The sequence below is a fragment of the Eptesicus fuscus genome, chromosome 8 (genome assembly GCF_027574615.1).
Source record: "Eptesicus fuscus isolate TK198812 chromosome 8, DD_ASM_mEF_20220401, whole genome shotgun sequence".
Lineage (NCBI taxonomy): Eukaryota > Metazoa > Chordata > Mammalia > Chiroptera > Vespertilionidae > Eptesicus > Eptesicus fuscus.
The window spans coordinates 64,752,438-64,765,772 of record NC_072480.1 but is presented as its reverse complement, the minus strand read 5'-3'; the positions used below and the strand labels follow the sequence as shown (position 1 = coordinate 64,765,772).

At 40.8% G+C, this 13,335-nt stretch overlaps 1 protein-coding gene across 7 annotated transcripts in view; it reads right to left on the bottom strand.

The window, feature by feature from the left end:
• The window catches only part of CLYBL (citramalyl-CoA lyase), a 219,263-nt gene that overhangs the window by 23,935 nt on the left and 181,993 nt on the right, over positions 1–13,335 (bottom strand). For 6 of the 7 annotated variants that reach the window (XM_054719907.1, XM_054719906.1, XM_054719905.1 and 3 more), the window contains 4 exons: positions 8,188–8,376; positions 4,191–4,292; positions 2,379–2,472; positions 886–1,053 (listed from right to left, as the gene is read on the bottom strand). In XM_054719907.1, the coding sequence (XP_054575882.1) occupies positions 886–1,053; positions 2,379–2,472; positions 4,191–4,292; positions 8,188–8,376 (553 nt within the window). The remainder of the gene's footprint in view (positions 1–885; positions 1,054–2,378; positions 2,473–4,190; positions 4,293–8,187; positions 8,377–13,335) is intronic. The other variant, XM_054719908.1, reaches the window with a different exon arrangement.

Sequence of the window (13,335 nt, the reverse complement as noted above, 5' to 3'; positions counted from 1 at the left end):
ATTTCAAAAATATTTACCAAAGGGATAGCATGGATGCTTGTCTTTTTTCCTTATTATTTGGATACAATTCTGAGCATGATATTTCTAGAACGTGCAGCAGAAGGACAGATAAGAATAAAAGATTTTAGAGTGTTTTTTTAATCCATGGTTGCACATGCATGTGTATGCAATTGCAGACATGTGTTTGGGTGTAGAATTCTATTGTGGTTTTTCAAAAAAAATAGATTTCTGTTTGCAAAAACACAATTTTCAGTTGCTCCCTGGGCTCCTGGGGCCTGAGTGACCAGGCACACCAATCAACAGATATCCGCCTGCGCTCCAGGACCGGATTGTGAGGGACCCGCTGATCGCAGTGCCAGCCAATGCCCGTAGGTGTTGCCAGGTGCATAGACACATATCGGGAGGTGGGAGAGAAAGAAGGGGCTTGGAGTGGCAGATGAATAAAAACCTAGTTATGAGTGAAAAAAATAAAAAAGATATCACCAACATTTTTTTTTCTGAAATTCATTAATATTTGGACTACGGGAGGAAATTTTTCTTCAACCCATCAACACAAACTCTTAAGGCAGTTCACCCAAAAATACTTCTACGACAGTCTCATCCCTCCCCTCGTGTCAGCAAAAACTGCAACAAAATACTTAAGAGGACAGAAAAAAAAATGGTCACTATTCTAAAGAGAAAATAAAATGAGTGATTTGCTTGTTGACTGGCAGAGCCAATGAAAAACCTGACCATTTGTTGGGTGGGTTCTTGCCCTGGATGGCTTTTTCCTGTTTCAGATAGTAGAAAAGGTATGTGAACTACCTGGCTACCTTAAGGAACACTGATTTCTGGAATGTTCGCAAATCTAGACACTGCTGTTCAAGATACCATCGAGGACCATACCCGTAAATCCCATCGTAGCTCCTTCTCTCGCCTGCCTGAGGAGCCCCTCTTCGTCTCGAAAGTCGATGTACACCAGGTCTATGGCCTGTAGCCCAAAGGCCTTCGCCACGACAATAATCTTTTGTCGGGCGTAGAGAATATCTTGGGTTTCTTTACTACTTGTTGCACCTGAAAATGGGATGTTGGCAGAAAAAGGAGAGAGGTTAACTTTGGAAACTGAACCCATACATCTCTTGTAAAAACTCAGTTTGTAAGGATGTCTGAGTCCTCCTTGGAATTGCTGCCCAGTGAGGTGATGATTCAATATAAACGAAGAGGGATATGTGGAGGCAGAGTTACACCTCATGTGTCCCTCTTGCAAGGCATCTTTCAGGATAATGACTGTGTGCACTCAGAAAAGGCCCCTCCCCCCTCTCAGGAGCCAGAATCATGAATGACTTGGTAGGTCGGTCACAAATGACTTCCGATATGTATGTTTCCCTTTTGCCATCACTCGGAAATTGTCGGGCCAAAGGTAGCACCGCAAAAGGTGGCCAAAGGGCTGTGTAAGGAAACGGTTAAGTTCTCTCACTGAGCCCAGAGTTTCACATGCTGTGGTTGCAATGCCCTGTTATCACTGAGGTTCTGAGCCAGATACTTCGGGGTTTGGATGGAGAACTTAGAGAAATGGAAGGGCACTCATTTTGAGAGAGGCAGAAAGTCTCCACTAAACTATCGGTGATACTAAGTCCCCTGGAAAGACTGGTATTAAAATAAGTTCCTTTTATTTTCACCCTGGGGGTGGGAGGGCGTGTGTTTACATTTGCTCAGGAAAAGCTCCTGTCTCGGGTCACTTGGGACTGTGGCTCTGAAACACCTGTGACCTTGGCTTCTTTTCCAGATGCACCGTCTCTGGTTGCACATGCACTCAGACCAGGGGCACATCGTGCCCAAGTGATGGGGAAGACCAGTGAGAACAGGCATGCATACTATCTCAATGAGTATTTAATAACAGGGGTTCTGAAATGGATTTGAGGAGGTATTTAAAATCTATTTTAAATAATATTTACGTACTACATTTAATATAGAAAATGATTCAATAGAGCATATGTGAAATTGCTTTAAATTTGTGTTAGGGGCTTCAATCTCCTTTACACTGATGTGAAAACAAAATATTTAAGCAACCGAGAGGATGTTCACATAATACTTATTATGAACAAAGTAGATGCTGTCTCTTCCCGAACACGTCTGAGGCTGCAACAGCCTTTTTATTAGTTATTTTATAAGTGAATAGACATAATGGTGTTGTGTTCTGAAAGCAGGACAACGGTGAGGTGTCCTAAATTATCAGGAAGTGTTGTCCATTCAGCTGAAAACCATTGTCATGGTTGGCAAATATATTGTCATGTAAATGTCCGTTTGTGAAGGGGCCCAAGAAAAAAAGTATACATGTATACACAGAAAGAATGAGAGAGAGAGAGAGAGAGAGAGAGAGAGAAATGAGTCTTTGACACCTATGCTGGCTCGAAAGTCTTCTCCTCCGAAAACGACAGCATCGAGAAAAAGGCCCGCTGGAGGCCCGGCCTTTACTGCTTCTTCGCACACTGCCTGTAAAAGAGTAGAGCAGAACATCTCACAGGAACACACGAAGGAGAGAGAAGCAGCACGGTATAGATTCACACCAGAAAGATCCAGCTCTGAATACCAGACAGTTTGTCTGAAAGCAGTCCTAAAAATGCAGCCCCAAATCACCCCTTTCGAAAGGCATTTAACATTGTTCAAGATAGGTATGCTGTATACATTGGCTTTGCTTTAATGGATTATATTAATATAGCCATCAACATACATTAATATAGTTATAATGTTTGAATTGTAGTTCATCCAATTTCTAGAAAAACTTGGAGTTAACTCAGTTTGATTGTACTATAAATAATTTATATTTTTCCAAAATTTGTTTTTGCTTTAAGAGACTCAAACCATACACATAAAGCCACAGGAAAGAAGGAAAGAATTTTTAAATCAAACTAATTGGATTATTTGCATTAGGATCAAGATTTCTTAGTAAGTGGTTTTAGGATTAAAGACACACAATACAAAAATCTACAATGCCAGAGGGGAAAACAAAAATGCAACAAGTCACCCAAGACGTATTAATAAGCAACTTCGATATTTCTATGTGAAATAAAGATAAATGACATTCGTTGAAGACAGAACTGTGAACCTACAAAGGTTCATGCTAATATATGTGGGTGGGGGTGACATGAGAAACCCGTGAGGACTCTGCTGATTAATTTCAGGGGTTGTAAGTGCTTCTCAGTACGTTATGGAATAAAATGGCAAAACAGTGCTCAAAATTAAATCGTTATATGAATCCAGCTGCATCTAAAAGATATGCTTTGATTATATTCCCAGAATTCTAGGCTGGGCTTGGAAGAATCTGTGGTTAGTGGTGTAAACACGCGTGAAGTAGCTCCCCAAACACTTGCACTCTGCCCCTCCTGCAGGGTCCAGCAGGTCTCAGAGTTTCCTCTCAGAGCGTTTGCTCACATATTACCTCTCCAGTACCGCTCAACTATCTTTTTATTTTGTTTTGTTTTTAGGAATTTCTTCCCTCGTGCCCTCCGGGATAGGGTGCTACATTGACGTTCACAGGTCAGGTGTAATGTGAGGCATATTTTGGAAAATAATTTAAATGACAACCGATAAAGGGATTTTTTACAAGCTAGCTATTAATTTGTTAAGGCAAACAGCTTGATGCAACCAAGAAATACTGGAAAACACTTGGGTAAGATAATCTTCCTGATATATATTAGGAAATATTTTATGTTCTAATGTGGTAAACTGAAATATTTTACCACAAATTAATGGCATATACTAACTAGCAAATAGTAATGCTATCAACTGGACTTTATGGATGATGTAGCTACAGAGACCAGAAAGTTTCCCAATAAAAGACAATTGCTACAAGAGAATAATTGAAAGTTAATTCATAAGGGTGACAAAATAAATTTTCATGCACATTTAATCTATAAATGTAATAATTCAAAGCACATATTTTACATAGTGATTATTAAATTAAAATTATTGCTAGGAATCTACAATTTAAATATTTAGGACTGGGAAGTTCTTCCTTGCTACTTAGTCAATTTCTTTCTTTTCTAAGATGCTCACAACCTGGTTTTGGATAATTACAAATAATAAATTGTGCTCAAGATTTACTTTGCTTATAAATTTTTTCAGAAAAATATTTTAAGTTAATATTGAAAAGAAGAGTTCTCTTTAGGTAATAAAATACTAACTTCTAAGCCACATTAGGGTTTTCTTACCTTAAAATTGAGCAAACCCATTGCAGTTTCCACAAAAGGGATTAAATTCATAGGTTGTTCAAGTTTTCGGCCTTTTAAGTAGAATGAAAATTTGTCTGAAAACTAAAATCAAAATCGTCATAGGTAATTAGTGAGGGAAAATGTATAACCACTGGAATGTAGACATAGAAGTAGTATTTAAGTCTTTGACCTGAGGAAGTAATATCCCAGCCTCTTTCGTCCACACAAAAGAATTTTAAAAAAGAAAAGAAAAAAGAGGAAAGACCAAAGGAAAAAAGGTAACAAAGTTCCCACCAAACTAAATAGTAAAACCCCAAGCATTATACTTTTTTTTTTTTTCTAAAGGAGCAATTTGAGGCCTAGGACTTAGAACTGGAAGGAGAGATTCTTGAGTTTAAATGCTTCCCTTAAAAACATATTTAAGACCTCTCACCCTCACTTTTTAAATGCAAGTGGTGGGCCCCTAAAACAATGCCTCCTTGCCCTACCTGCCATTCTGTTTTTGTTTCATACCCAGCACTGACATCAGTGTAACTGCTCAGCCTTCTACGTGGAATCCGTATTATTCATTATCGTACCATTACCCTTTGTTCAAGAGGGTTTTCTTCATAATTTTTTAGCTTACCTAGGAAGACCTTAAAAAGGAAGTTTAATTCTTTGAAGACCAAAGCTCGCCAATTTTTTCCATGAGACCAGTTCACAGCTAGCTCTGTGCTGCCAGTGGGGTAGCCCAAATTCCAAAATCTATCATCTGGAAACATACAAAAGCTCTTGCACAGAACCCACCCCCCCCTTTCAAAAGGGAAAAAAAAAAAAAAAAAACCTCACCACACTCTAAATTGTAAATCTATTATGTCTATCTAGATCTAATAAGATGTGGGAAGATTAAAAAAACACACACAGGTATGACAAAGATATTTTTGTAAATAAAGATGAAAACATATATATCCATTTTAAATTTAAGGAATATTCATCCATTAATGGATATCAAAGGAAAAGGGAATTTTAATCATCTCTCCATTCAGTCTCAGTTGGGTAAATCATATCTAAGAGATTTGCATAAATATAAACCATCAAAGACTTTTCATCTTCAAAGGGGGTTTCAAGACCCTATAAGCTTTGTACTGTAATCATCGCAGGTCACCACCCTGCAGGAATAGGGCTGCTATGGCAACATAAAAAAACTAATGCTTAAGGCTTAGCATAATATTCTGACTAATAGAAAGGAAACTCATTTTAAAAGCTGGCAGCCTATTTACCAGAAGCAGGATTAGAGGTGTTATTTCCCCTTTTAGCTGCCCCCTCCTTGCCTGTGCAGCACCCCCCCCCCTAAAAAATCTAATCACTGGGATCTTTAAAAAGCTTTTGAGCAATTTGCAGTAACTTTACAATTAGGCTAAAATAAATCACAGCTTTCAGTAATGAAGAATTATTCCCAGTTGCTCCCACTGCCCCCTCCCTTCCTCCGTCACCATCATCATCACCTCCTTAGTAACTTTGCAAGGGAAGGAATAACTCAGCCGAAATAGCAAGAAAGAAGAGAGGGCTACAATTTAAGGGGACACAACGTATAGTATTCCATGTAAACGAAAATAAAACGTAATTTATGTCACATTTAAGCTAGAAAGTAGGTAGTGACATATTGGTGGTTTTGGTGTTACATATCCAGTGGAGGGATTCTTTTTTCTCATTTAAAAAAAAAAAAATCTTGCAATGTTACTTGCGCCATGGTTTGTGATAATAGTTATAATTATAAAAATCATCAAGTTTAAAACTAGGTAAACACTCTACAATTTATTCCCTGTTCTCAGTGAGAAAAATCTCCAACGCCTTTTGTTTTTAAGCCAATAGGGGCATTTAAAAATTAAATATTCCAGCCCATCCTTCTTCCCCTCCTCCCCTTCTTTCTTAAAAAATTGCATTAAGTACGCACACAAAAGGTAACTAGTGGAGAAGTTTCAATTAATTTTTTCAAAAGGAGACGATTAAATGTTTCCGGCCTGGTAAAGTGTTCATTTCAGCGAGGTGGAGGGACTGGGGGCAGGGGCGGGGGGTGGAGGAAGGAAAAGAAGGGGGGAACATCACAAAGAGATTGGGGAGGAGATGAAGTAGCAAGGCTCAGCAATTCTTTCAATTCCAGTGCACACCCAATAGTGTGTTGGAAGAATGCACACTGTTCGGGATTTGTGGGAGAATTGTCCCACGACAAAGGAGGCAGAGTCACGCTTGTTATAGTCCAATAAGCCGTGCCAGTCAAACAAGAACCCACACTAGCGACAAAAGGCCAGCAAGAGATTCTCACACAAAAGAAAACAAGGAAGCCCATCTTTCAGTTGTGCATCAGGCTCTGGATTTTATGCTTCACATAAATACAAACGGAGAGGAAAAAATAAACAGCCCAAAAGACTTCTGTTAACTAGAAATCCTATTTAGATTTCGGTACGTTCCTCACATCCAGGGATTTAAAACAGGGAACAGAAGCTGGAGCTGAAGGCTGGGGTGGGTCCTCTCCCCTCAAATGAGGGTAATAACGGTGATAAATAGACATTAACTCTGAAACCAAAAGGGAACAGTGACTTTGGATTCCATTTCAATCAATTTAAGACACATTCCAGGATAGAAGCCCTTGAAGATATATAACCTAGTATAACCAGCATCTCCCGGCCTCGGAGAGTTGACCTTGGAAAGGAGAGCTTCGGTGTAGAGAGTAAATATGAGTCCTTGAACACCTGGCTCAGAGGGCACCAACATGGAGCTGTCCAGCTGAAGAATAATGGCAGCTGCCTATGCAATTCTAAATTCTATAGTAGCTGCATTAAAAGAGTAAAATGAAGCAATTAACATTATTAAAACCCAATGCAGCCTAAATATTATCATTGCAACATGTAAGAGGTCAGGGGACTACAAAATCTTCAAAAATCCCACGTGTGTTTTACACTTCCAGGACATCTCAATTTGGACTTGCCACATTTCAAGTTCTGGGTACCACATGTGGCAGGCAGCCACGGCATTGGAAAGCACAGGTCCAGCGTGTCTATGTGCATTAAAAAGGTGACCAGTTTCCTCGGGTGTTACAACTACTCAGTGTATTGCTGCAGTTGCAGCCGCAGCCTTAGAGTAATCCCAGATGTGGCACCAAAATCACCACTGTCCCCACGCCCTTACCACACTTCCAGCATTTACGTGTCACAGGCCCTCTGCCCTGGAGTGGCACAATGGGATGTTATTTTATTCAGCGGAGATCTGCAGAATCATAGCACCCCTTAAGTAAAATCTCGCCCCCCACCCCGCCCCATTTTAACAATGAAAACAATCATAGTATAATTAGGCCCATTTCAAAGTTTTCTTAAGTAATTTGACATGCCAGGTTTTTATTGGCCGAAAAGTCTGTCATGAAACACAAACACACCTGTCAGCAATTTAAAAAGGAGGAACTAGAGAACTGTTCAGGAAATAATATCTGTGCTAATTAAAACCACTGGTTAAAAGCTTCCTGTTTATTCCTCTATTTGCCCCAAGGAGTGACCTTTACCTCTCCTCCTCCAGGTTCATTTTTTCATTTGTGGCTAATGTGCTTTCTCTGTCTGTGCTGTCTTCCAATGAATCCGGCTGGGTAAGGCCCACTTACAGCACTGTTCTCCCAGGTGGAGGGCTGGGGCCTGGCAGGGTGTAAGAAGCTATCCAACTCTCAGGCAAGCTAGTTTTCAAGGACTGCTCTGTAAGGGCTACTGAGGCCGCTGTGCTGTCCAGTCCACAAATCTGATGAGGGAGCAGAGGCATTATTTCAGGAGTAGAGTTGTCCCGTTAGGACACTTTGGGCAAAGCCAGGTTCTCTGTGGGTGAAGAATATGGTCTCTTGGGCTCACTCCTTTTTCTGAATTCTCTTTCTGCTCTGTGCATGTATTTTCAAAACCGGCAGCACCCAAATGCTTCCTTTCTGCTACTCCTTCTTAGCCAGTCTTGAGTCTTTAATTAAAGCAAAGCATTAACTACTCACCCACTGGATTTCCTCAGGACCTTCCACCTTGGGTAGCATTAGGCTGGAAGGAAGGACCCGGGACTGCAGGAGGGACTCCAGGTCTTCTTCAGCCAGACCACTGGACACTGAGTTGATTCTCACACACTTTTCGGTTGGGCCCAGATCAAAGTCTTCAAGAGTTTTTACTATTCTTAATCGAGCTTCATTCTGTAAGTGTTGAGAAAATGAAGCTCCTGAGTATATTTATCATTGAGAGGAAACGATCCAGCTGTCTGTGAAACTGTTATGTGGATTCAGGCCTGAGCCCCATTACTGTATCTACAACTTTCCGGTCCACCAACTACTAGTAAAGGGTATTTGAAATAAGTCATCCGATCTGATAGACTGATTTCCAGACTTCATTCAAGGTGACTTGGAACATAGGTGATGGTCACTGTAATGTATACTAGCATACTTCTAAATAGTAGTATCATTTTGCTCATTAACATTACTTCTCAATTGCAAAAGCAAATTAATTAATAGGTAGCATTTATCGAGCATTTACTTAGTACAAGGCATGGTTCTACGTCTTCTATCTGCTATTTCTCATTTAATAAATATGAGAAGCTAGATAATATGGATAATGGCAATCTCATCTGTCAGCGTAGTCACATTAGGGGGAAAATTTTGTTTTTCTTTTTCCATATGCTTCATGCCTTTTTACTCACTTTTTAAAAAATATATTTTTTTGCAATGGAGTTGAATCTTGACACTTAATTAGGAAGGCACTCATAGGAAACTGACACTCCACACTACAAAAAAGCTCCAACTTATTCAAAAGGAAGCACCAAGAAACCCCTTCATGAAGTGGAGGGAAATATACATGTTTTTCCTTTGATTTGACAGTCTTTGCTCCAGTTAAGGAAAACTGAAAGGTTGAAAGCCTGCCTCAGTATCTGAATTGTCCTCGGCAAAACTATATGAAACCAAACATGTTATTGATTGGCTTTGAGTTGGGGGTGATGAAGGTGAGGGGAGCCGGGAAAGGAGTGATTGGGGGGGGGTGGGGGTTGGAGTTGAAAGAAAAGTACTTTGAGGTCATTACTTCCTGCCTATTTCAGTTTCAAAAACAAATTCCTCCAACTTGCCAACAGCCCTCAACTAATTCTCATTGTCAGAATGAACACGTATCAAAAGTAGTTTCATTTGGGAAGAGATTTTATGATACTAATAAAACTTTAAAGCTTCTCACTGCTGATGAATGTGGTTTAAAAAGAAAAGTTTTAACAATATGCAGCCATGTGCACAGCAATACTTATCTAGGAAAACAGCAAACCGAAACGGTGACAAAAAAAAAGAATGATTTGAGCTGATACTGAATCTAAGTCTAATCAACAAGACAAGCCAGGACAGTAGATTTAAACCAGACGGAAGTGGGCCTACGACCCCATGGAAGCAGGGAAGGCTTCCAAATGTGGTCCGAGTTAAACAGTGTGAGGAAACGGTAGCTTAGAGTTGTCAGGTCAGATGGAAACAGAGTATGTAGGACAGTTTAAGACGGCTCCGTGGAGCCCTGATTTACACAGCTCCGATGGCCAATAATTAGACCAAGCTTAGGCAAAAGCAAGAGAGCGCTCACACGAGCTGACGTGAGGGTGACACAGCCACAGCGGCCTGGTTCCACACCATGCTGCTGGCCATTCCACGGCTGTAAAACTCACCCACTCCTTCACCATGCCCTCCTGTCACATCCACTAAATACAAAGATCCTGAAGGTGAAAGGCAGACGTTAACTCAATGTCACAGTTCCAAGGCTGCCTGGAGCTGGCGAGAGAAATGCTCCCAGCGCTTGGGCAGTGCATGTACTTAGATCCCTGGCCCCAGAGAGCCTAAAAGGTGCTGTGCTCCATGTAGCCTGCACAACCACAAACTCAGGATTGCTGCAGCTCATAAACATTTCCACTTGCAGGATTTCTTTCCAACAGCAGGTCGAGCTTGTGAAGGGTCTGTTGGGACAATGAGTGGAGAATGGAAGGGAACTCACTAGATCCTTTAGGCTGAAATGCATTTTAAAACTGGAGCTGTTGGAATCTTCACCTCCATTCTCTGCTTTAATCTGCCTGCGTGCTCAAGGTCACAGGATCACTGGCAACATCAACTTCCTACATTGTTAATGTTGGTGTCAAACAAGATGTAACCTCTAAGTTGTTTTGCTGTTTTCACTTGGATTTGAAAGGGGACTGTTTGTTCAAAGCTCATGTTCTAAACCCGTTGGTGATTTTTATCTCCAGTCAGATTGCCATGGTTTCAGCACATTCCGGTTTACTTAGTAAAATTCTGCCCTTGTGAAATTGGCTGCAAACGAAGTACCTAATTCCAACTTTAGGCGTAATCTGATTAGTACTTTTCCTGTTATAATAATGAGCAGCAAATAATCAGCATTTTATTAGACTCCCCCCCCACCCCCGCCCCTACTTCTGGCTCAGAATTAAAACGGAGCTCTTTCCACTTCATCATTCTGTACCTTTCCAAAAAAACAAAAAGATGGCTTTGGAGGTATATTGCCACACAACACCCTTATTAACAGGCTGTTGCTTGCTGCAATTTACATAAACTAAGTGTGCATCCCTCTGCCATGTATCCCAAAATATCCAATCATGGAATTCACACCAACCAACAAGCATGTTGATTTTTTTTTCTTTTTGGTACTTTAATGGTGAAATATGTTACTGTACTAGCAAACATACCCATGCCATCTGTCGGGTGAGAGGAAGGCAGTTTCTAAGAACAATTAAGTTTAGTTCTGGGTGTTCAGCTAGAGAGAGCCACAGTCCACCCAGTTGTGAAAAGAAAGAAATTGGGTTCATTTCATTCTCTGCCTTTCCCTCTCTCCTCCTCCTCCCCTCTCTCTAACTTCTTGCTAACATCTCTCTCTCTCATCTCCATCTCCTCACTCCCTTTCACATTTCTCTCTTTTTCTTCGCTCCTGTTTGGCCCTGACATCCTTTCATTTCTATCTTGTTAGGGGATTAGCAAAACACAGCCCAGCAGCCACCATCTCCTCAGAAGGGCTGGCTAGGTGATCTGCTGAGATTATGGGGAGCTGACTGCGCCCTGGAGAAAGAAGGAAGTGAAAACGAAAGTAAAAAGAGGCCACTCAGAAAAGATCTTTTTTGGGGGCGGGGGTACGGGAATGTCATATTCTGGTAGCAAAACGGGTTGTTCAAAATGAGGTTTAGATGGAACCGCATTCTGAGCGTGCCAACACCACAGGATGGCTTTGGTGAGCGCTTCTCGTGTCGGATGAACTTGTTCCCCTAAGAACTGACAACCTGGAAAGGTCGGAATAATGGAGCGAAGGCCTTCAGCAACAGTTACATTAGGTCTTTGCAGAGACTAATCAGCGCCGTGTGCTCTGCAGCCGGTCTGATTCCAGGTGGGCCCTGCAGAGGTCACGGAGAAGGCTGGCCCGGATCTGAATCTTCCCAGGGCCCTGGTGGAAAAGGGGGTGCTAGCAAAGTTCCCGCATTCAATCGATATTCCGTGCCAAGGGCTGCTCAGTGCAGTGGACCGGTGGCTAATAAACTTGTCCTTCTACATAAGCCACCGTATTATGTGACTGTGTCTGGGCCAGGAACCAAGGCGTGCTATGATTTCAGAGCCTGGGTCCTTGTCACCTGGGGAAGAGACACGCTCCGGTGACGTCAGAAAGCGGATAAATCAACCATCACCGAGACCTGCAGACTCCGAAATTAAAGGAGAAAATATTCGTGCAGTTGGTTCAATTGGCACCCATTAAAGCTAATAACTAATCATCCTCGCAAGTTTCTAGCTCAGAATGATCAAATCTGCAAAGAAAACAACATCCGTCCACTTTTACACTCCAGTGGAAGAGGTGGTCCCTCGCGGCGGGGTGGCACAGTCTCGCCATCTGGAGAATAAATCGAGTGTGAAGTACAGTATAGTTTGGGACCAAGCTCCGTGGCGGCAGCTCAGCAGTCAGTTCATTAGTTCCAAACTTCCAGGGATTAGAGCCGCATCAATTCTACTGTCGGATAGGAAGAGACAGACCGGATTCAGATTCAAGGAGGATTGTGACAACCAGGAGGGGCCCCTTGGGCTTATTTATAAAACTACAAAGTATAAACAGACCCAAATAAGTGCCTTAAATAATAGCATTATCACAGTTTCATAACATCTGAATTAACACCTTTCCCTTCCATCCCCCCCCCCCCCCCCCACCACACACACAAACGCACACACTGAAACCTTGTATGTTAATGTATAGTCATTTTCAGAGGAAATCGCAAAGACTACCCGGATGCAACAGGAGCAATGAGAAAGAAAGCTGTGCAGCCGGACCTAGATTTGGTAATTAAGAAATACCAAAGACTTTTTAGACTCCAGGGAGATGCATAACACTTGTGATTTTTAAAAATGTGTAATTAATATTTTCATCCTGCAAAAGGCACGCTGCCACGCTGCATATCCAAAATGATATGCGAATCCAAAATGATAGTGAATTCTCTCTTTTCTGAATTGGTCCGGCTCATCTCATTTCCATTTTATCTAATTCTTAAAATGATGTCACAGGCATGGAGTGGAACAAATTTTTGGCAGAACGGCTGGATATCAGGATCAATATAAATTTTTTTTTGGAAAAAATTTGAGAATGTTTGAAATAAATTCTGAGTGAATCATTCCATGTAAGGTCTCCTTTATATAACTTCTTTTCATACATTTATATTAAAAAACGGAAGTGCTTGTGACATAAAACATGTCATAACTAAGTAAATCATATTTTTGTATTTTTCTTATAAATGTATAAAAGTTATTATAATCACAGAGACTTGTAGTGACTGCTTGAAAAATAAAGGCAAATGAATTCTCATTAATTATTACAACCTGGTAGTGTTTCTTTAGGCAAGACAATAGTGTTGAGTTTTTTATCCCACTGAATCTTTCATATGAAAAACAAATCTTGGGTTGCCTGTTTTTGAAAACAGAAAATCTACAACACTATTGAACATACCATGAGTTAACTGGTTTGAAATCATTAGTAACACTGCAGGCACAGTCAACAAAAGAAAAAAATAAATAAGTTGGACTTTATGAAACATTAAAAAATTTAAACATTTATAAAAGGCAACCCACAGAATGGGAGAAAATATTTGCAGATCATATATC